Source organism: Lucilia sericata, unplaced genomic scaffold (genome assembly GCF_015586225.1).
Source record: "Lucilia sericata isolate MDLA Ls3-8-SP2 unplaced genomic scaffold, ASM1558622v1 Contig000631F_arrow, whole genome shotgun sequence".
Lineage (NCBI taxonomy): Eukaryota > Metazoa > Arthropoda > Insecta > Diptera > Calliphoridae > Lucilia > Lucilia sericata.
The window spans coordinates 70,359-94,848 of record NW_023994637.1 but is presented as its reverse complement, the minus strand read 5'-3'; the positions used below and the strand labels follow the sequence as shown (position 1 = coordinate 94,848).

The 24,490-nt window shown below is 35.8% G+C and overlaps 2 protein-coding genes across 3 annotated transcripts; both read right to left on the bottom strand.

The window, feature by feature from the left end:
• Positions 1 to 13,819: 13,819 nt before the first annotated feature.
• LOC119606860 (transcription factor asR4-like) lies at positions 13,820 to 21,584 on the bottom strand. 2 transcript variants are annotated; one of them, XM_037960510.1, is made up of 2 exons: positions 21,280 to 21,584; positions 13,820 to 14,440 (listed from the first exon to the last, which is right to left on the bottom strand). In XM_037960510.1, the coding sequence occupies exon 2, from the start codon at positions 14,434 to 14,436 to the stop codon at positions 13,822 to 13,824; it is 615 nt and encodes a 204-aa protein (XP_037816438.1). In that variant the 5' UTR covers positions 14,437 to 14,440; positions 21,280 to 21,584; the 3' UTR covers positions 13,820 to 13,821. The 2 variants fall into 2 exon arrangements, with proteins under 2 accessions (XP_037816438.1, XP_037816439.1); XM_037960511.1 differs by lacking the exon at positions 21,280 to 21,584 and adding an exon at positions 20,600 to 20,736.
• On the bottom strand, positions 14,481 to 19,796 carry LOC119606862. Its single transcript, XM_037960512.1, has one exon. The coding sequence runs from the start codon at positions 19,794 to 19,796 to the stop codon at positions 14,481 to 14,483; it is 5,316 nt and encodes a 1,771-aa protein (XP_037816440.1).
• Positions 21,585 to 24,490: the final 2,906 nt, after the last annotated feature.

Here is a 24,490-nt window from a genome sequence, read left to right as displayed (position 1 = left end):
TAAAATGCATAATAGCCCAGTGTATGGCTGTTAACTCCTGTTCTATAGTTGATTTATTGCTTTCGCCCTTTGTAAATACTTTTGAAGCATATGCGACTGGAAGATGCTTTCCATTGTGTTCTTGTGTTAGAACGGCACCACAAGCTTGTTTGCTTGCATCAGTTGTTATACAAAATTCTTTTGAAAAATCTGGATACTGAAGCAATGTTGGACTCATTAATGCCTTTTTTAGATGTTTAAAAGCCAAATCACAAGCCTCAGTCCATTTGAATTCAACATTTTTCTTCGACAACCGTGTCAAATGTCTTGAATAATCGGAAAAATTTTTGATGAATCTTCTATAATAGTTGCAAAAGGCTACAAATCGTCTTGCCTCGTCAGCGTTTTTTGGTGTTGGATAGTTTTCAACTGCGCTATATTTGCTATCGTCTGGGAGTATTCCTTTATCCGTACATTTATGTCCCAGATATGTTACCTCTTTCCTGAAGAACGTACATTTCTCAGGGTGCAACTTGAGATTATATTTCCTACATAACTCAAACACATTTGTTAAATTCGAAAGCATGTGCTTTTCGGAACAACCTAGTACTACTAAATCGTCCATATACAAGAAAGCTTGGTCGGGCCTTAGACCGCTGAAAGCAATTGTCATCATTCTTTGGAATGAATTTGGGGCTATTTTTAAACCATAAGGTAATCTAGTAAATCTGTATGATCCATTACTAGTTGAGAAAGACGTAAGATCTCTAGAATCCCTTTCTAGACCTATTTGATGAAAACCTGACATTAAATCCAAACAGGAAAAATATTTTGCTCTGCCAAGTTGATCCAAGATATCATCAATTCTTGGTAATGGGTATTTATCCGCTACGAGTTTTTTATTTATTTGCCTATAATCGAACACTAGTCTCCATCTCTTTTTATCGGAATTAGGAAGAGATTTCTTTGGAACCAATAGTATTGGACTATTATATTCAGAGTAAGATGGTTCAATAATTTTATCATCTATAAGTTTTTTTACTTGTCTATCTATCTCTTCTTTGTGTACATGTGGTATACGATAATTTTTTATATATATCGGAGTTGTGCCTTTTACTCTCAACTTTTGTTTATAAAAATTGTTTATTGTTATAGTTTCCGTTTCTAATCCAAAAATATCACTATAATCAGAACAAAGATTAGTTAATGTTTTTTCAAATTGTTTTGGAAATTGTTTCTTTAAAATTTTCATTATTTCTGATCTTCTTTGGCCATTGTTTATGTTATTATTTGTGACTATATCATAATCAGTAAAATTTTCTGTTTTTATATTAGATTGCTTTAATACTACAGGGCAATTATTGGTATTTAAAATCCTAATAAAGGCTTTGTCAGTTTTAACCAATGTGTTAGCTATAAATACACCTTCTTGGGGCTCCTGATTTGGAACCAATATTTCTTGTTCAGCATGAGTGAATTTCACTTGACGAACGACCTCTGCTCTGGCTGGCAAAGTAATATCGCTGTGAGCAGATATAATTGGTACTTCTATCTGCTGTGGAATGTTTTCAGGCCTTAAAATAAAAGAATCGTGAAAGTGATGAGGAATCAAAAACTGCGTGTATCTTAGATCAAAAAATATCGTACCAAGGGATCTAACTTTGCCTTCACCTATTCCACTTAATGTTGTTATATGTTTAGTATTTAATTTTTTAAAGGCATACTGGAGTTTTAGCAAGGATATGTCTGCACCTGTGTCTACTAGCAATGTTATTAATTCTTTAGTTTGATTAACCTGTAGTTTTATGAAAATGCTTAAGTTGAGGTTAAGATTGTACACTTTTTTATTTACTGTTCTGATCCTAGGGGAGCGTTCTGGTTTTCCGAATCGCTGTCAGATAGATTGGCTGCTCTCACATAATTTCCGCGGTTGTTGCCTCGCTGCAATCTATTTCTGTTTCTGTTGTTATAATTGTTATTATTATTTCTAAATCCATTTCTGTTCGGATTTCTAAAGCCGTGGTTGTCTACAAAGTTATTGTTACTTCTATTGTAATTTCTTTTCCTATCATAATTATTCTGTCTTTGACCATAATACAGTACGGCGTTTTGTTGTCCTGTTGCCTCGGTGCAACTGTTTACAAACTTACTAACAACTTCGTTCATACTGTTAAATTGACCTGCTTCCATGATAAGTTTTACTTTATCAATTGTGCAGTTTTTAGTAAGTGCCTTTACGGTAACCTGCGTTGAATATTTGCCTGCCAATTCGGAAGACAAGCCATCCGATATATACGCGTTTTCTAATGATTTTGTAAGATTTTCTATCTCTGTACAATATGCATTTGCTGTTTTATTATTTTGTCTTATGTTCATTATTTTTGCTGATAATACTTCCACCGATTCTCCCTTAACAGTACTATTCAATTTGCCAACAATTTCTGCTATGGTCGCTTCATTGTTAATTAAATTTCTAGCAGTTCCTTTTAGTTTAGTTTTTATAAGAGACACTGCTGTGGATTCGTGGCTTCCCTTTATTGAGTCGACCAAAGCCAATGAATCAAGAAAAGATCGTAAGTTTTCAGATTTTCCATCAAAATCTGTAATTAGCCTTGAGGCTGAATTCAAAAATTCCACTACTGTTTGCGACATTGTTTTAACTGTTCCTGATTCTTGCTGTGAAAAACTAGGTTTTATAATTATCTCTTCATGCAAATTTTCTGGTAAGTCAATTTTTATATCCTTTCTAATGGCAACTTTAAAAAACTCTTTCTTTTAAATCCAGAAAAAATCTCTCCGCTACTGTTTGATGTGCTTTAGTTAGTCTGTTATAATTTACGTTAAGTATTACTCTTATATCCTCAAAACAACGTAGCAAAGTTTGCATATGTTGGTGAATTGTTTCTTCCTTAGTTGGTCTATCAATATTCAAACATTTGTAAGACCGGTCAAATTTATCTCTAATTATTTTAACCCTTTTTACTATATCCGACCACTCCATCTATACTCTATCCAAATTGTTAGCTCGGCTTGTATATTTCTTCTTTAATCTTTTATTATGTAAGGCGTAAAGACGCAACAATGTATTTAAACCTATTAAAACAGTTGTTATTACTAAACAACATTCAATTAATTCAAGACTTGTATTTCCCTGTACTACCTCTACTTCATTGACCACATTGGCCGAAGGATTTTCTATTTTGGATTGGTGTTTTCCCATTACAAAGGACCTTAAAAAAAATGTTAATTGTGCTTAAATATTCTCTATATTATTTTATTATTCATTATTCTTATTTATATGTATAAAGTAAAAAAAAATCTTTGTCAAATGGCGGTTAACGCCTACTGACCTAAATGTGCAACTGAATGCACAATTATTTTTTTTTTTTTTTTATTATTTTTTTGTTTTTAATAGAAGATCGATTCTACCGATCTTTTCCCACATGGCCGACGCCTGGTTCCAAGGAGGTGGTGAATCCTGGTTTATCAGCCGGATCAGGACTGCCCTTTCTCGTCTCAACCTTGTGTTAAAACCACCCCTTCGTTTTGGTTTTATTGTTGGTGGTATCTTTGTTACGTCTTCTACTGGTTTATTTTTCCTTTTAAAATATTCATCCAGTGTTATAGCTCTTGGGCCTGGTGTACCCATTCTATACCTTGGCCGTACAGACTTCTGACGGAGACTTAGCTGTCCGCCAGGAACCACAATTTTGCTTTTGGGTGTCCTTTTATTTTCTGGCACTCCAAAAGACTTTTTATAATAAAACAATTGCCTTTAGGTGATTTAGAACAGCACTCCCAAGGTCTTTTTTTGTTATTCTTTGTGGGTGCTTATTATTTTTTTTTTAGCACTCCAAAAAGGCTGGCAGGATCGCCATATAGTATTTTGCAAATTAAAAGATGTTTTAAGTTCTTTTATTTCTTCGCAAGAGCTAAATTACAGCTCTCTTGTGTTAAGCGAAGTGTGTCTTTATTGAAAAAGTTCTTAGATTATATAGTAATTAATTGCTTACACAGCATTATTCATAAAGTGGATAGTGTAACAATTGGACAGAACATTGAACGCAAGAAATACATACAAACAAAGCCACGATCAGTAAAATATTTAAAGTATTGACTGTTTAATCGACTTTGTAATATGATATTATTTTTAATTGCTTTTTTTCAATATTCTGTCGGCATAAGCGATACATGTTTTATGCTACAATACAGCAGATTACAGGTTTTTAAATAAAAACAGTTTTCCGGTGGAAAACGCTTTAGATGAAAATCGATGTTTGATAATAAATTAAATTGAATACAGATTTTTATTAATTTTACCTAATCGTAAAGTTAGTTAAGGATCTACAAACATTTTGAGTTTTCATATAAAAATAAATTTTTGATTAAAAATTTAACTGAATAATAATTCTCATATACTATGAGAATTATATATCATGATTTTTAGTATTATAAATGTAACAAAAAGTGGACGGAAAAAGTTCATTGCATTTCATTAAGATCACAACAGGCCCGAGATTAGTTCTATAGGTGTATTTATTCGGATTTGGTGTATTAAACATTCTCTTCCTCAAACACTGTATGTTGCCAAATTTCTTGAAAATCGGTTCATGTTTTTTAAATTTAGCCTAGAAATTTGGTGTTATAGCAGTTATTCAAAAAGTGAACATAAAAATGTGTGTATCATCAATATCAATATCATATAGAGTTTTTTTTATACCCTCCACCACCATTAGCGGTGATAGATGGTATATATAACTTTGTCATTCCGTGTGTAACACCAAGAAATATTCATCTGAGATCCAACAAAGTATATATATTCTTGATCCTTATGAAATTCTGAGTCGATTTAGCTATGTCCGTCTGTCTGTGTAAAACACGCTCACGTTAAAACGAAGCAATAAAAATTCACGAAATTCATCCAAAACATATTATCCGGTCCAGTTTGGTATTGAAAATCAGTAAAACCGGTTCACGACGTAAAAAGTTATGATTAAAAATTTCAGACTACCTCGAAAAAATAATGTTTTTTCCCAATTCTTAAGTAGTTTTCTCAGAAACTACCAAAGATATTTCGATGAATTTTGTCACACATTATTTTTTTGTGCCAGGGATCATGTTCAAAGGTGTATATTCCCGGATATAAGTTTATCGTTAATAACTCCCTCAAATATATCGGTATCAACGTCCGATGGCGTGGCGTCCGATCCTGATCTTGAGATCAGACCCATCGGTTCAGTAGTCTCGATTGAAAATTTTGTATAACAATTATATAGAAAAAAGTGTGCATAAGAAGAATCGTGACGTCAAATCATTATTTTATATAGCCTATTGTTCTACTTTAGAATATAACTATTAGTGTTCTAAATTTCATGTAAATCGGTTCAATAGTTTGTTCGTGAAAGCGTAACAAACAGACTTTCTCTTTCATATAATTATAGGATAAGATATAGGTAAGGATAGTTTTATAAAAAGTAAGCGTAGAAAGAACTTTTTTTCGCTCGGTATATATTTTGGTAGTGACGAGTTTACTTTATTTTGATGACTATACGCAATTTTTGATATGAAAGTCGAAACTTTTTGACGATTTTGTATTAGTTTTTAGTTAAGTTAAACCGATACATTTCAAAAATTCTCGATTTTTTAGATTTTTATGAAAATTTGTACATACACTCATTGTGTAAACACTAAATTTAAGGTATTCCAAAATTTCCAAATTCATTACAGTTTAGATTTTATCGAGGATCAAAGTTTATATTTTTAAGATTTTTCTCAAGAAGCATAAAATTTAAAATTATATTATATTGTTAATATAATGATAAAGGAAGGGGTAATTTCAAAAACTTTCGAACAAAAAAGTAGGATTTTGAACATGACCCTCTCCGATTTCGATGAAATTCGGTAAACATATTCTTCATGTAAATACGGAATTTAAAGTTCTCCAAAATTTCTGAATTCGTTACGGTTCATATTTTATCGAGGTTCAAATTTCATATTTTTTAGAATTATTATCAACAAGCATTAAACTTGACATCGTATATTTTCTAAACCATTTATCCGATTTTAAATGTTTTAGTCCCTTGCTAAAGCCTATGTCTTGTAGTTTGACAATATATTACTTAAAATATTATAATTTTAATATAAAGATAATGATACCATAAAACGTCCATTAGTCAAGGATATATCAAACAAGTTAGATTGCTACATTCGGCTGAGCCGAATCTTAAATACCCTCCACCAGCTACTTTTATATTAATACTTTTCTAATTGATCAAATATTTGTAGAAGTAAGTTTCCTCATGTCTTAAATAGAGAAATCCCAAGATTTACAGCTTAAATCTATTACAATTCCAAGATATATTGAACATCACAAACGCCACTTTCTTTATATTTTTATAGCGCTTAGCAATATTTAGTAGTTTGCATGTATGCATGTGTGTGAAAGAGGATTTTCAAAATACATATATGTATATATAATTTTGTTCTACACAAATTGATAATGCAACTAGTTAAATACGGTTAAAGCGCTTTTAGGGGAAGGACCTAGTATGGGAGATATGACCAAATATAGACCGATCGTAAAAAATTCTTTAAGCTAAATTTCTGTACATAAAAGCTATATTTCAGTCAAATTTTGTACCTATATCGTAATTTAGTAATAAGTAATGTGTGTTTAAGTGATTTTCTGAAGGGAACCTAGTATGGGACCGAGCGCTCCCATGTTATGAACCGATCGTGAAAAAATCTTGAAATATAATTTTTGTATACAAAACTAATATGTGTGCCAAATTTTGTATCAATAGCTTTATTCGGTAATGAGTAATATGCGTATAAGAGATTTTTATAAAAGGACCTTGTATGGGAGCTATGACCAATTATGTATATAAAGTTATGTGCGTTTAAGTGATTTTCGGGAGAGGACCTTGTATGGGAGCTATGACCAGTTATGGATCGATCGTAAAACAATTTTATAGTAATATTTCTGTGCATATAAGCAATACTTGCACCAAACGGATATCTTAATTTAGTAATGAGTGATGTGAGTGATTTTCAGGAGGAGACCTTGTATGGGAGCTATGACCAGTTATGAACCGATCGGAAAAAAATTTCTCAGTAATATTTCCGTGCATAAGCAATACTTGTACCAAATTTTATATGGATATCTTATTTTCGTAATGAGTTATGCGCGTTTAAGTCATTTTCGGGAGGGGACCTTGTATGGGAGCTATGACCAATTATGAACCGATCGGAAAAAAATTTCACAGTCATATTTTTGTGTATATGAGCAATACTTGTACTAAATTTTATATGGATATCTTAATTTTGTAATGAGTAATGTGCGTTTAAGTGATTTTCGGGAGGGGACCTTGTATGGGAGCTATGACCAATTATGGACCGATCGGAAAAAATTTTCACAGTAATATTTCTATGCATATGAGCAATACTTTTGCCAAACTTTATATGGATATCTTAATTTGGTAATGAGTTATGCGCGTTTAAGTGATTATCGGGAGGGGACCTTGTATGGGAGCTATACCAATTATGGACCGATCGGAAAAAGTTTTCACAGTAATATTTCTATGCATATGGACAATGCTCATACCAAATTTTATATGGATATCTTAATTTAGTAATGCGTTATGGGCGTTTAAGTGATTTTCGGGAGGGGACCTTGTATGGGAGCTATACCAATTATGGACCGATCGGAAAAAAATTTCACAGTAATATTTCTATGCATATGGACAATACTCATACCAAATTTTATATGGATATCTTAATTTAGTAATGCGTTATGGTCGTTTAAGTGATTTTCGGGAGGGGACCTTGTATGGGAGCTATGTCCAATTATGGACCGATCCAGAAAATTTTTTCTCTGAATGAATTCTATTGACATAAGATTTTAAGTTGTCAAATTTTGTGAAGATATCGACATTGTGACGGATGTTATTAACAAAAAACCCATTTTCCGGGAATATGTACTTTGGTATGGGAGGTACATGAAATTGTGGACCGATTCTAGTAATTTTCAGCGATTTTCAGAGATCAAGATCTTGTGTAGAAACAAATGTGTGGTGATTTTCATGGAATTATCTTGAATAGTTTTCGAGAAAATTACATCAGAATGTGTAAAAAATGCTTATTTTTTTCGAGGTTGTTTTAAATTTTGATTCATAACTTTTCCCAGTGTGAACCGATTTTGCCCATTTTCAATACCAAACAACTTCGGAATGAAATGAAGAACATTTCGGGTGAATTTGGTTAAATTCTATTGCTTCGTTTTATCGTGAGCGTGTTTTACACAGACAGACGGACAGATGGACAGACGGACATAGCTAAATCGACTCAGAATTTGATAAGGACCCAGAATATATATACTTTGTTGGGTCTTAGATGAATATTTCTTGGTGTTACACATGGAATGACAAAGTTATATATACCCTCTATCACCACTGATGGTGGTAGAGGGTATAAAAAAGTACCTTCCATTTTCTGTATTCCTTCACATAAGATTTCTTATAGTGTACTCAACAATAAACGATTAAAATCGGATAAATAGTTTAGAAAATATATGATGTCAAATTTAATGTTTGTTGAAAAAAATGTGAACTTTGAACAGTAATAAAATCTAAACCGTGAAGAATTTGGTAATTATGGAGAACTTTAAACTTCGTATTTATAGAAAGAATGGCTGTACCAAGTTTCATCAAAATCAGAAAGGGTAAGGTACAAAACCTGTTCGAATATTTTTGAAATGCCCCAAAGATATATAATAACGTCATTAATTAAGAAAATAGACCATGTCAAAATTAAAATCTAAACCACAAGATAGATTTGTTAAAAAAGATTGTGAGTGGAGCATAAAGTTCTTCAGCACACATTCTTAAAACAGAAGAGGGAACTCCTTCTGGACCAGGAGAATTAGATGATTTTAAATTCCTTAGGCCTTTAAGAACCTTATTTTCCGCAATGTGAAGATCACGAACAACATTAAAAGTTTCCAAAGGGTAAGGATAGTCTTTAGAAAATGTATTAGTAGTATAAATCCCCTGAAAAAAGTCAGCAAATAAATCAGAAATACCGGGTCCATCCATCAATTCAACATTATCAAATCTCAAAGATGTTGGATATCCGCTTATTCTACGTTTGGTTCACAAAACTATAAAAGCTCCTAGGATCAACTTTAATTTTTTCCATCGTACGTCGCAAATAGTCGGAATAACATTTACGGTTCATAGAGCTAAATTTGGACCTTGCAACAGAATATCTAATATAGTTAACTGCAGACTAAGTTCAAAGAGCGAGTTGAAAAATTCATCCACGAATTTAATGGAAGACAAGGGCATCAATCGGGCTATATCAGGACAATAAATCCAAGATACCTTCGGTAAGTTAAAGTCACCAAGAACAATTAATGAATCCCTAGCATATAGTTTGGATGATATAATATTGATCAAATCGGCATGTTGTAAATAAACATCCGGATGGGAATTGGGTGGAATATGTGAGCAAGAAACGAAAATGCGAGTATTCATGAAATTTAAGCAAACACATAAAAATTCAACCATGATCTGAAAAGAGAATTTGAAACGCTCAGAGGCAATAGAGCTTTGAACAGCAATTAATACACCTCCGCCTTTTTTATATTAACATAATTATCTGCATATCTATCATTTCTATACACCTGAAAGTCTCCACAAAAGATCTCATTATCATCGATACCATGATTCAACCAAGTTTCACAAAAAGCTACGATATTATAATCACAACCTATACTTTTACTATATACATCAGTTAATTTAGTATTCAAACCCCTAACATTCTGATATAGGATTGACAAGGAATTATTTTTTATTTCTAGTTTTTTGATAAGGTAGCCACTCTAGCAGTTCTAGGTCCATCCATGTGAACAAATTCCATAACTAGAGCACCGTCAGGCCATATAGATATATCGACTAGAATATTGAACAATTTTGAAGGAGCAATAATCTTGAAAGAGGAAATATCCCTAGGTTGCGAAAATTTAAATTTCTGAACAATGAAGTCAGAATCATCGAAACCTTTACTATAATTTTTAATAAATTTCACTAATGATTCCACAGTAGTATCAGGAGCAAATCTCGATACAAAAACTATCTTTCGAGGTGGGACAACAGCTAAGTCACAGTTTTCCCTTGTTGAATGTCGAATAGTTTCAACATTCTGGTCAATAGCGCCTTCCGAAAAATTTTGAGTCCCTGAAGCATTTTGACCTAAAGCACCATCTGAAGAACACACTGGAATACCATGCGGAATCATTGGAGTTGTGATATCATCACCTACTCCAGTAATTTTAACCGACGGAATCTCCAATTGTTCCCTAATCGATCCAGTCCAAGGGGACTGGACTGAGACCGGGGTCACCGGGGACCGGTACATTTCGGCCTCTAACCTTGATGAGGTTTTTTTCCTCTTAGGCTCCTACTAATTGTGACACATCAAAGTTGATAAAAAGTTCCTCAACTTTTCTAAGTTTGTCACTTAGTATGGAAAAATCCCTAATAATATCTGTAAATCCTAATTTCGCATCACTAAAAACTTTATGGAAATTAACATCATAAGTCCTGCATTTAGTGCAAGACCAGCGATCCTATCGTAATCTCTACCTTTAAAACCGGCACACTGAAAATGATAAAGTTTGTCACACATCCAGCATACTAATAGACGATCCTCATTGCGAACTTTGCAATTTTCAAAAAAACACGACATTTCTAACAGTGTAATAATAGATGCGAATAAAATAAAAGCCTTAAAGTATACTTTAAATTTAAATATTTTTAAAATTAAGCAAAAAAGTGATATCAGTATAAAAGAATAGTATAATCAAAACAAACAAGCAAGGAGCCCCAAATAAGTAAAAGCAAGACAACAAGGCACAATATATTAAAATAATCATACGAACGATTAATGCAATATATACAGCAGGCAGTATTAATACACTTTTTAATCACTCATCACAGTCACTACTTTAACAATTTTAACAATAAACAATTATCTTATGTGATTAAAATTAATTTATTTACCCCCTCATTTTATAAAACGAAACGACAAACGTTCAAAAAAAAATTGTATGGAAAAAATTCAAATTTTCAAAAATTTCCCAGTATTCTTCATACAAATTTTTTACGTTAACGAGAGTTTCGTAAATAGATTTTCAAAGTTTTTACATAAAATGAAGGCAATTTACAAAAACTTCCTTTCAAATCAGAGGATAAATAATGAATGACTGTTTAAGTCCACTTGCATGCCCTATGTAAGTACGTCTGTTAAATTTAAAAATTGCAATGAGTTTCATATTTATTTGATCATACGCAAATGTATTTAAGGCAATTTTGTGGACATTATATGTGTAATCCACGATATCCACGTTGGTGGTGCGGATAGAAACCATAATTTCTTCAAAATTTTAACTTGCATTATAAAAGGTAAATGTATTTACAAAATTTTTTATTTAATTTAATTTTTTATAAATAAAGCAATATACAAATTAATTTTGTAGTATTTTTTACTTGGAACCAAGTAGGAGGATTGCAAAGGAGTAATATTACCAATTATGAGGACTTTTTGTGAACATTAGAACTAGTAATTACATAACTCATCACTAAATTAAGATATCCATATAAAACTTGGTACAAGTAATGCTCACATATACATAAATATTACTATGAAATTTTTTTCCGATCGATCCATAATTGCTCATAGCACCCATACAAGGACCCTTCCCGAAAATCACTTAAACGCGCATAACTCATTAATAAATTAAGATATCCATATAAAATTTGGTACAGGTATTGCTCATATGCACAGAAATATTACTGTGATTTTCTTCCGATCGGTCCATAATTGGTCATAGCTCCCATACAAGATCCCCTCCCGAAAATCACTTAAACGCACATAACTCATTACTAAATTAAGATATCCATATAAAACTTGTTACAAGTATTGCTCAGATATACATAAATATTACTATGAATTTTTTTCCGATCGGTCCATAATTGATCATAGCTCAAATACAAGGTCCCCTCCCGAAAATCACTTAAACGCACATAGGTTAGGTTAGGTTAGGTTAGGTTGATAGGAGGATGTATACTACATCAAGTCCGAAGAAATACACCTAGGCCACTATCGGGCCTGTTGTGCGCTCCAATTCAAGAAAAAAAAAAAAAAAAAAAATTGTTCACTGAATGTATTATTTTTCCATGTTCAGAAACTTAGTTTCCTGGACGTAATTCCTAAGAATCTTCCAATCGGTGTTGGTTAAGAATGTTATTTCCGGAATAACATCACTTCCAAGATACTTGGATCTAACTTCGACGAATGCATGACAATGGCAAAGAAAGTGCTCCAGAGTTTCACTGTCCTCTCCACATGCTCTACATTCGTCTGAATTCGCACGTCCAATTTTGTATAGATGTGCTCGTAATCCTGTGTGTCCACTGAGAATACGTACCATCATACTAACCTCAGACTTGCTCATTTTGAGAAGATTTCTCGTCTTGCTCTCATCAGGGTCACCCCATAGAATCTTTGTGGTTCTACCCACCGTTTCATTATTCCAAGAGGCCTTATGGGATTCTCTCATCCATATTTTTAATTCAGCTTTTGTTGCGTCGAATGGTTTTGCGTTTGTCAGGTTAACTACATCGAGCTCCCTTCCCTTTAAAGCTATTACATTCGCCCTTTCGTTGCCGATTACTCCCGAGTGGCCTGGTACCCATATGATGTGAACCTTACCTCTGGGAGAGTATTCAGTTAAAGCTTTCTTACAATCCAATACGGTCTTAGATTTAATTCTATCACCCGATATCGCACAAATTGCCTTCTGGCTGTCGGTAAATATATTAAGCCCTGTGGGCGCCATATTTATTCTAATCCAATTTACACATTCCGTTATTGCTCGTACTTCTGCCTGGAAGCTTGTGTTATGATTAGGTAAACGGTGGTATATTTCTTTTTCTGGGTCTTCAATATAGAACCCCAGACCCACTTTGTCTCCTAATTTAGAGCCATCCGTGTAGCAACGGATTCCTACTGGTATTTGCTCTAATGTTCCACTTGACCAAGACATTCTATCTGGGATTAGCGTTTCAAAGTTTCCGACATATTCACGATGAATGTGTATAACCTTCCAATGTGTCCAGTATACATTGATGACGTGTCCTATAACCGTTTTTGGCCAGTTCGCCTAAAGTAAAGAGCCGTTCGGCTGTAAGCGCCGCTTCATATCTTATATATGTTTCAATGGGTGGAATATCTAGCAACGTTTCCAGAGCCATGGTTGAAGTAGTACACATGGCACCACTTATACCCAAGCAGCATGTACGCTGAACTCCCTGTAGTAGTTTGTGTTTCCTTGAAATATTTCCTCGAAAATATGGGGTAAGAAAAATAAAAACAAAATTAGTTTTTCTTTAAATAAATATAAAAATGGGGTTTTATTATTGGTTTTTCTCGGGTTATAAATTGGGGTTTTGTACGTACCGTACTCTTCGGGGTTACAAAAGTAAGTGAGTATTACAACTTTTTGTAAGAGAGAAAAAGGGTAAAAAGCGCCAAAGAATTAAAAAACATAGAATGGCCAGTGAACAGTAACTGGCCATATACACTGTGCGCATAAACATCCCGCCCCCCTTGCAATACTGCAACAAGGAAGGCTTAGGATACTGCGGGGTAAGATAAGCTGAAAACAGAGTTAAATAAAATATATGTATATAAACAAAAAAATGGTAAACTTTTTTTTTTTTTTTTCAAAACAACAATTCATTTTTTAAATTCATTATAACAAAAATAATAAAAAGGGGTATATTAAACAATGCGCCCTGACATTACATTGATAACAATGGTTGCCGGGGTTTGTTGGTGTTGCTGCTGATATTGTTGGGGTTGTTGTTGATATTGTTGGGGTTGTTGTTGATATTGTAGGGGTTGTTGTTGGTACTGTTGCTGTTGTGGATGCTGTGCGCAGCAATGATGTTGTTGTTGGGGTGTGCCGACCTGGTTTTTCGTACCACGGCTTTTGTTCCTCCTTTTTTTTGAGGACTTCCGATCCTTGGGACTACCGCTGCCTTGGGTTGGTTGTTGATGGGCCTCGGGTTTGGCCCCTTTTTTCGACCTTTGATGCCGGTGAAGGAGGGTATGGTGCTCTGACATGCACTCGATGCACCGCTCTCTGCTGGTGCATTTATCCTTCATGTGGGAATGAGCCAGGCAGTTGAAACAATATCGGTACTTTTTCACCGTTTCCCACCGCTCCCCCACCGACATCTTCCTAAATTTCGGGCACTTCCTCAAGGCATGCTCCTTTTTGCATATACGGCAGTCCCGAAGGATCTCATCACGGGTTGTTTTTATGTCCTTAGACGAACCGGGGGCTTCAACGGGTTTGCGGTGGATTTCCAGGCGGCGATTCACATTCGACATCTTGCTATGGGTAAAGTAAATAGAGAGAAGAAAAAAAATACAAATTAGTCAGTTTCTGACTTTGGCAAGAGAACAAGCTTCACTATTGGGCGGGTAAAAATGCCCGAAGCTGTTCTCACGTCCGCTGTGCGGACCTTGCTGTCATGGCCTACATGGGTCTTCTCTATCCTACCTAAACGCCATTCATTCGGGGGTAAATTATCCTGACGGATCACAACTAAATCTCCGACTTTGTAGTCCCTTTGCGGATATTTCCATTTAATTCGCCGATGGAGTTCTTTGAGGTATTCCTCTTTCCATCTTTGAGCAAACTGATGATGGAGCACTTTGAGTTTTTGCCATCTATTAGCAATATTCAATGAAAGATCGGAATGATCGGGTTCAGGGGGTGCCAAAAGAGGTGCTCCTATCAGAAAATGACCTGGGGTTAAAGGGACTAAATCGAAAGGATCATCGCTCATTGCAGTTAAGGGTCTTGAGTTTAGGCAAGCTTCTATTCGGGTTAACATTGTCGAAAACTCCTCAAAGGTAAATTTCTGCATTCCAGCAATTTTGCGAAAATGAGTTTTTACACTCTTTACGCCGGCTTCCCATAAGCCGCCCATATGAGGAGCACCAGGGGGTATAAAATGCCATTCAATTGGCTGAAAACTATTTCGTACAAGTACTTTTTCTCTTAATTGGGGTAAAAACTGCTTTCGGTCTACTTCGAGTAAATTAGCAGCACCGACAAATGCAGTTCCGTTGTCTGAGTATATGTGGGCAGGACAACCTCGACGGGAGAAAAAACGAGCAAAAGCACCAAGAAATGTTTCGGTCGACATATCACCGGTTGCCTCTAAATGAATCGCTTTTGTGGCGAAACAAACAAAAACGAGGACATAACCTTTCGTTATTCGGCAACCTCTACCAATGTAGGATTTTATGTCGAACGGACCTGCGAAATCTAAACCGGTATGGGTAAACGGTCTCGTAAGAGAAGCACGTTCAGGGGGTAAAGCAGCCATAATCTGCTGACCGGTTTTCTTTCGATATATAGTACATTCCTTGCAATTGAAAATGACTGTACGAATTAGATTTTTTAACTTGGGGACCCAAAACTCATTTCTTACTAATCTGAGCATTAATGAATGGCCACCATGGGCAGAACATTTGTGAACATGTTCAACAAACAAACGGGTAAATCGGGCTGCATAAGGCAGAATTTTAGGGTAACGCTCATCGTACGTTAAGCCAGGGGATCGAGTTAATCGACCATTGATTCGGACAAAACCATTTGAATCAATAAACGGGTTCAAAGTGAGTAAATTACTCTTAGACGAAATGGGTTTACCTTTCGAGAGTAGAGAATATTCAGGTATATAATTCTTTTGACATACTAGAACCAATCGATCTCGAGTAAATTTCATTTCTGACTGGGTTAAATATAAGGTGTTGTACAAGCATTTTCTGGTTTTTAAATATTGTAAACACCTGAACCAATACGAAATAATTCGCATTGCACGGGGTAAATCTGAGAAACGTTCCAGTATGTCAAATGTTGGTTCTGTCTGAACAGAAAAAGATTGAACTTCTAAATGCTGATGTTCGGTAACGATATTTTGTGGCCAGTACTCTCGCGGCTGTCTTAACCACGAGGGACCATGCCACCATAGGGGGTTATCAACTAAATCTCGAGCAAGACTTCCACGACTTGCGAGATCTGCAGGGTTATCTTTGGAATCCACATGAAACCAATTCTCGTTACCAACTTTCTTTACGATTAAGGCAACTCTGTTTTTGACAAAGGTTGGCCAATGGCACGGGGGTTTTTTGAGCCAAGATAAAACTATAGTAGAATCAGTCCACAGATAAATCTTTCTCTTGTCTAGATTTAATTGACTACACAAGGATTCTACCATATTCGCCATCAAAGCCGCTCCACAAAGTTCTAAACGGGGTAATGTTTCAGACTTAACAGGAGCTACCTTCGTCTTTGCAGAGAGTAAATGTGAAGAGATTTCATTCGAAGAAATACTTCGAACGTAAAGAGCAGCGCCATAAGCCTTTTCTGACGCATCAGAAAATGCATGAAGTTCAATATCATAACTCGGGTGAAAATTAACCCATCTTGGAATGTTAATTTTCTCAATATTGGGGTAATCATTTAAAAATGAGTGCCATTGCACAAGGGTTAAGGGTTTTAAACATTCATCCCAATCTGTCTTATCTTTCCATATTTGTTGCATTATAATTTTAGCAACAATGATTTTTGGGGATAGCCAACCGGCGGGGTCAAATAGCTTAGCTATTTCTGACAAGACAGCACGTTTAGTCACAATATCCCGGCGTGGCTGCGATATGAGTCGGAAGTAGAAACTGTCAGTTTCTGCATTCCATCGCAAGCCTAGGGTTTTTGTTGTACTAGCATCTGAAAATTTTAAGAAGTCTGCATCAAGCAGATTCTCACGGGGTAAATCTTCTAAGAGACGTATGTGATTGGCAGTCCATTTTCTCAAAACGAAACCAGCCGATTCAAGAACATGGGTAAGTTCAATACGTCTCCTAAAAGCGTCTTCTAGCTCATGAGAGCCAGCAAGTACGTCGTCGACATACATTTGGGTTTTCAAAATTTCAGATGCTAACGGACTTAGGGGTTTACAATCGTTGGCCAATTGTAAAAGAGTTCGAATCGCTAAATACGGCGCACAATTCACTCCGAATGTGACAGTATTTAGCTCATAGTCCTTTATATCAGCTTCGGGACTACAGCGGTACAAGACCCGTTGAAATTGTGTCTGTTCGGGATGAATTAAAATTTGGCGATACATTTTCTCAATGTCAGCGTTAAAAACGTAACGAAAGAGTCGCCATTGTAGGATTAAGACCGTTAGGTCTGCCTGTAAAACAGGACCGGGGTACAAGACATTATTAAGGCTTACGCCATTGGAGGATGGGTTCGAGGCATTAAATACCACACGAAGTTTAGTGGTCACACTATCGGGTTTAAATACTGCATGATGCGGTAAATAATAATTAGTCGCATCTGAACTCGGGGGGTTAACTGCTCTGATATGTCCCATTTCGAAATACTCTCTAATTACAGTATCATACTGTGATTTTAGATCGGGGTTTTTCAAAAGTCGATTTTCATTTCGCCTAAACTGGGACAGAGCACTATGTCGAGAATCTCCTAATGTCACTTCATTAAGAAATTCCCGACGAAAAGGGAGTGAAACTACATAGCGACCATCGGGGTTCCTATAGGTAGTAGTCCGGTAAAGTTCTTCACAATATTCCTCATTTTCCGACAACCGTGTCGCTTGTGGAACTTCTTCAAGTTCCCAAAACCGAGCGAGTTGAGCGTTCAGCTCCACTTGATTGCAAAACGATGCAATAGTATAAGGGGGTTCAGATTGAAAAACTTCACCAGTTACTATCCAACCAAAAACTGTTCTCTGGGCGATCAGGTTGCCATTCGGATGCTTTTTAACATCCGAAGTTAAAATTTTTGGATAAACATTTCCTCCTAATAGAATATCCATACGGGTACACATGACGTCGGTCATGGTAATATCGGGAAAACTAGAGCTTACAATATCTGTAAGAGAACAAGAGGGCAACCGACCGGTAATCTTCTCGACTACATATGCACAAATTTTCAATTTGAAACTCGGGTCTATTGGAGAACCAATAGTAAGAACGCACATAGTCGAGGAATTTCCAGCCAAGCAATCCATCATACCAGTAACATTTATCGATGGCACCGAAAATGTTGGTATTGCAAGCTTCCTTTGTAATCTCCTAGAGATAAAGGTACCTTGCGAACCAGGGTCAACTAGCGCTCTTGCTGTACATCTGAGATGGTCAAAATGGACTATACAAATAGCCGAGCCCAAAAGGACTGTGGAATGGGGGTTAGGGCTCAGATGTGCAGCATACGTATGAACGTTTTGAGTCACTGCAGAAGTTGATGGGGGAAAATTAGGAGGGTGTTGATTTTGATTGCTTGCTGGAACTGGGTTTATATTGTGCTGGGTTTGGTTAGATAAGGTTTGAATATGCGGGGGTTGAATTGGTACATTTGTACCAGAAGCTATAGGGAGCTGGGGTGAAATTTGCGAACCTTGACCTTGCGACCTAGGATCTCTATGAAGCAAAGAGTGATGCTTCTGTCTACACAACGAACAAACATGAGTACTTCTACAATTCTTAAAATCATGAGAAGTCGCCAAACAATTTGAACAACACCTAAGTCTCTTGACAGTTGACAGCCTATCATCTACACTCTGACTCAAGAAGTTAGGACAAAGTCTTAGGGGGTGTGGTCCTTGACAAAGGAAACAACGACAAACTGTGGGACTCGGGGTAGTGTTTGTCGCAAAACTTTGAACTCTTCTAGAGTCATTAAATGATTTCTTTGGGGGGTTAAAACTCGAGTTCTTTTTCGACACAGTATTCTGGGGTTTGTTTTGAACTGGGTTGGACTGTCTTATATCAGAAATAGACTCAAGAGTTTTGAAATGAGCTGTCAAAAAAGCGTCCATATCTTCCCACTTTGGAGATTTTGGACAAAGTTTCTTGGACTGTTCCCAGAGACTTAAAGTATTTTCGGGTAGCTTTGTAGCACAAATATACACTAACATGACGTGATAAAATATTTCCGGGGTAACTTCTAATAATGAAAGATTCGTAATACAATCATTAAGCGTCCGTTGCAGATTTTTAATATTCGGGCCTGTTTCTTGGGTAAGGGGTTTAATACTCAAAAGAGTACGAAGCTGTTCATTTATGAGGGCGTCTTTGTTCTCATATGTGTCAACTAACTTTTTCCATGCCACTGCATAGCCATCGTTAGTCAATGGAACAGTTTGTATGACATCATGAGCATCTTTTGCAGTTTTCTGCAATAAATAGTACAATTTCTGTACTGGGGTCAAACGGGGGTTATTGCCATACAACGCAGAGAACATGTCTCGGAATGAAGGCCAGTTCTTATAGTCACCATAGAAAATTGGGGTGTCACAAGGGGGTAAATGAACGAGTGGTATTGAACTTGCTCCATGATCATTGGACTTTTCTGCCTGAGCAGCGGATTTTAAATTGTCCAAATGGGTCGTGATCAAGGAGATACCACGAGTGTAGGTACTATAAGAAGCCATATACCTGGACTTCACTTCAACGATTTGTGGGGTTTTCAATTGTTCAGCTTCGATCAACAAAGTATCGTATGCTGAACGAACAGCTTCCCATAAACGGGTTAATTCCTTTTCATGGCTACTTAACGAACCAATTCGATGTTCACCAACAGGAATTATTGAAATATAAGCCTCGAATTCGGCTAAACGATCTGCATTACGAATTAATGTGGACATGTCCATTTTAGATCTTAATAAATACCGGGTAATTTTGACAAAAAGCAAGAAAAATTAGAGGAAAATGAAAAATATTCAATAAATAGAGTAAACTTGCTCAAAAAAAAAATTAAAAAATAAACAATCTAATCTTCAAAATTAATTTAAAGGATTGAAATTTATCACGTATCAAGGATTTAAGGATCAGAATAAAATCGAAATCGACAAAAAACGAGTAAAATTTTCAAAAAAAAATCAAAAACTTTTCAAAATAGGGGTAAAATTTCAATAAATATTTGGATAAATTGGAATTTACGACGTAAATTCCACGAAAAAAACGGGTTAAAAGTATAAAAATATTAAATATTAAAGTGATTTTACACGTTGTTCGTTTTTAAGGGTAAAAATTTTACAAAAAATGGGTTTAAATAGTTCGAACAACAATTTTTTATAGTGTAAAAGCACTTTCAATATTAAAAAAAGTATAAAAATGTATAAAAAAACACACCAATACTGCAAACGAATAAACGGTTACTCCCTTCGAATAAAATTAATAATTATTTTTCACTTAAAAATAATTATTCTTTAATAAAATTTTATTAATGATTTAAATTTGTATTTAAATTATACGATTTATCTATTCTCACGGGTTAAAATATAAAAATTGAGTAAAAATGTACTTTATCACTTTAAAATACACAGTAACCGGTTTATTCGTACAATCAAAATATTGCAGCACTAATGTGTGTGACAATAAAAAGCAAAAGAAAAATAAAAAAAAAACAACCAACAACACTGTAGCTTTTTTTTGTATTATTATAATTAATAACACTCTCACTTCTCACGGGTATATGGGTATAATAAAAATATATAATTTTTATTTTTATTATATAAATTTATTTATTTTTAATATTAATAAAAATATCACAATAAATATTCACAATTAATTTACTTTATTCGCGTGTCCGTCTGTTTTTGTTTACAATCGAACTAACGAGTAAATTTTTTCCTTCTTTATTCTCTTTTGTGCTATATTCGCTAATATTAGCACAGTTGGGTAAAAAACGTATCAATATAAAAGCTTTTTGTTAACAGCGGAGTTAACAGAGAATAAAGAAGCTGGGATTAATAAAAAACAAAAACACTTTCAAGTAAATAAAAAATCACTTTAAATAAAAGAAACGCGGGTAAAATAAGTAAAAAGCACTGAGTATAATAAATAAAAAATGCACTAAATATAAGAGTTTTTAATTTCTTTTATTTTAAAGTAACACGCACACACGCAAATCAATAAATTAAATGAGAACAAGGGGTATAAAGAAAGTGAGAGGAAAAATGCACAGACTTTAATAAGAAAAAAATGAAAATACGTTTTGCCGACGGCAAATTGCAATTTTTCAACACGGACTTTTTGATCACTTGTTGGTTATTTTTTCTTCTTTTTGTTTTATAAGAAACACTTTTTATTGTCACTTTTTTCTTTCACTTTATTAAATGCACAAAAACGTACCTTATTTCCTTTGGGTGCAGGGGTTAAGTGGGGATAAATTAAATAATTTCCAAGAGGAATTTTAGGGTTAGGGTGAAAATAATTCCGGGGGTTTCTGAAAATAAAAATATTTTCTGAAATATTTCAAGGTCTCGGGGGTTTTTATCCGGTTCGAAGGACCAAAATGTTTCCTTGAAATATTTCCTCGAAAATATGGGGTAAGAAAAATAAAAACAAAATTAGTTTTTCTTTAAATAAATATAAAAATGGGGTTTTATTATTGGTTTTTCTCGGGTTATAAATTGGGGTTTTGTACGTACCGTACTCTTCGGGGTTACAAAAGTAAGTGAGTATTACAACTTTTTGTAAGAGAGAAAAAGGGTAAAAAGCGCCAAAGAATTAAAAAACATAGAATGGCCAGTGAACAGTAACTGGCCATATACACTGTGCGCATAAACAGTTTGATATTACACTTTTTGTCCAAAGCAGTCCACCAGATTATTGAAGCATAAGCTAGAATTGGTCTAATTACACTTTTATAAAGCCAATTTGTCATAGTAGGACTAAGACCCCATTTCATGCCTATGGTTCTCCTACATATCGCCCAGCACCGATGTGCCTTGTTGATCCTATCCTCTATGTGGTGTCTCCATTTTAATTTCCGGTCAAGTATTACACCTAAGTACTTAACTTTGTCTGTCACCGGTATCTTCTTGCCCAAGAAGCAAGGTTCAGTGTATGTAGAAATTTTTGTCTTTCTTGTGAAAAGACAGATTTCCGTCTTCGCCGGGTTAACATTGAGGCCTCTCGGTTGAGCCCAGCTCAAGGCCGTATTCAGAGCCTCCTCAGCTCTTCTACACAAGTAATTTGGATCCTTCCCCTTAAAAGTATTACGACATCGTCTGCATAGCAGACAGGTCTAAGTCCTTTCTCGGTTAGGGTCCTTAGGAGGCTATTAATCGTGGTGACCCAGAGTAAAGGTGACAAAATGCCACCCTGTGGTATACCGCGAAATACCTTTTTCCTGATAGTTATATCGTACATCTCGCAGCTTATCCATCTGTTCCTTAGCATGTAGTTGATCCAGTTACGGAGCACCCGGTCAACATAAAACTGGTCTAGGGATTGGATAAGGGTATCAGTGTGCACGTTATTGAAAGCGCCTTCGATGTCAATGCATACCGCCAGTGTATACAGTTTGCTATCGAAAGATTCACCTATGTAGTGGACAACTTCATTTAAAGCGGTTTCCACCGGTCGTCCCTTTACATAAACATGCTGCTTATATTTAAGGTCTTTGTATGGTATGCTGCTTTTAACCATGCTATCGACTATCCGTTCCAAGGTTTTAAGTAGGAAGGACGTAAGACTTATCGGTCGATAGGACTTAGGTGTCGCATAGCTAGGTTTCCCTGGTTTGGGTATAAATATTACCCTTGCATCCTGCCATTTAACTGGGGTATATGCCAATTTTAAGCATGCAGTGAATATCTGTGACAGATGTACGGAAACCAGTCCCGCCTCCATCTGCAAAAGTGCCGGGAAAATTCCATCCGGCCCTGCAGCTTTATAGGGAGCAAAGCTCTTGATTGCCCCTTTAACCATGTCAGTTGTAATAACTATTTCCGTGTTACCCTCCCCTTCCTCCAATATCGGTTCATCTATGTTATTCGATATACCGGGTGGGAAATGAGAATCCATTAGGAGTTTCATTGTCTCCTCCATATCCTCAAGCCTCCTGCCCGTGTCATCGATCATAGATTCCGGTTGGATATGAGTTTTGGATAGGAATTTTTTTATCTTCGATACGTCATTTACGCTATCTACCTGTTCACAGAAAAGTTTCCAGGAGTCTCGTTTGGCTTTTCGAACGATTTTCTTATATTCACCAAGTTTATTACGATACTCATCCCAGTATACTGCGGTCTTTTTACGCCGTGCCCGGTTAAATAGTTTGCGAATAGTCTTCCCAAGGTTCCGGATCTCCCCAGTTACCCAGGGTTTTCCCTGGGCAGATCTCCGCTCTCGCAGAGGGCAGCTGTCCTCGAACGATTCAACCAGGGCACTTGTGAACGTTTCCACTTTGGCATCTATATCCTCTTTATTTCGACATTGAAAAGTGTCCTGACCTAAACGGTTCTTTAGTAAGGTCCCGAACATTGTCCAATTAGTTTTAGACTTATTCCGAAACTTTATCGGCTTTGGTGGTGGCCTTAGTATTTTGAATCTTATGTACCGATGATCAGAAAAGGAGTGCTCGTCCGAAACTCTCCAATCCTGAATTTCGTTTATAAGCTCTTCTGAACATATAGTTATATCTAATACTTCTTCTCTGATTCTATTGACAAAGGTAGCTTTATTACCTAAGTTCAATGTTATCAAGTCTTTAGTATTAAAGAAATCCATGAGGGCTTGTCCTCGCATCATGTCCCCAAGCTACATGATGCGAGTTGGCATCACAACCTATTACAATTTTCTTATTTTTCCTTTGTGCCTCTTCAACCAGTTTCATTAGATCCGACGTTGGTGGTAGTGTCGGAGAATCGAAAGGCAGGTAAATAGATGCAAGGAATATGTTGCCACGACCTTGCTTCAGCACCGTTGCATCCGATGTTGATAATCCTGTTGAGAGGAGAAAACATAAGTTCTTGTGACATAAGATACATGTTCTCGGGCGAGATCCTGTATCAGCGTAGAAAAGTTGGAAATTTACGTGATTTAATCCAGAAACCTTGTTGCGAATCGTCCAAGGTTCCTGGATTAAAGCTATATGTATTTTACCTGTGTTGATTTTAGCCATCAGAGCGTTGGTAGCTGTCTCGCTCCGATGGAGGTTTATTTGGATAACCTCAATCATGGTCATCCATTAAACTGTCTTCCAGCGAGTTGGTGGTCACCTCCTCGCTCTTTGGATTTGACTCCTCCGGATAGCCTGAAGTGGCTATTAATGCAGTGAGTACTGTTGATGGCACTGCGGTGTCCTTATCAGGCATAGGAATAGCAGTATTTTTAATAGACACATTCCCAATTCTGGGGAGCATTGCTGTTCTGTCTTCTGGCGAGTGAGTGATTTCCTCCTCGCTTTTAGGATTTGACTCCTCAACATTGCTAGTACTTGCTAATGATGCTTTGGGTACTGTCTTAGGTGTTTTAGTGTCCTTGTTGGGGCCGGTTTTGACAGCCCTTTCAATCGGCGCCTTCCCAATTTTGGAAAGGGCAACTACACTTTCTT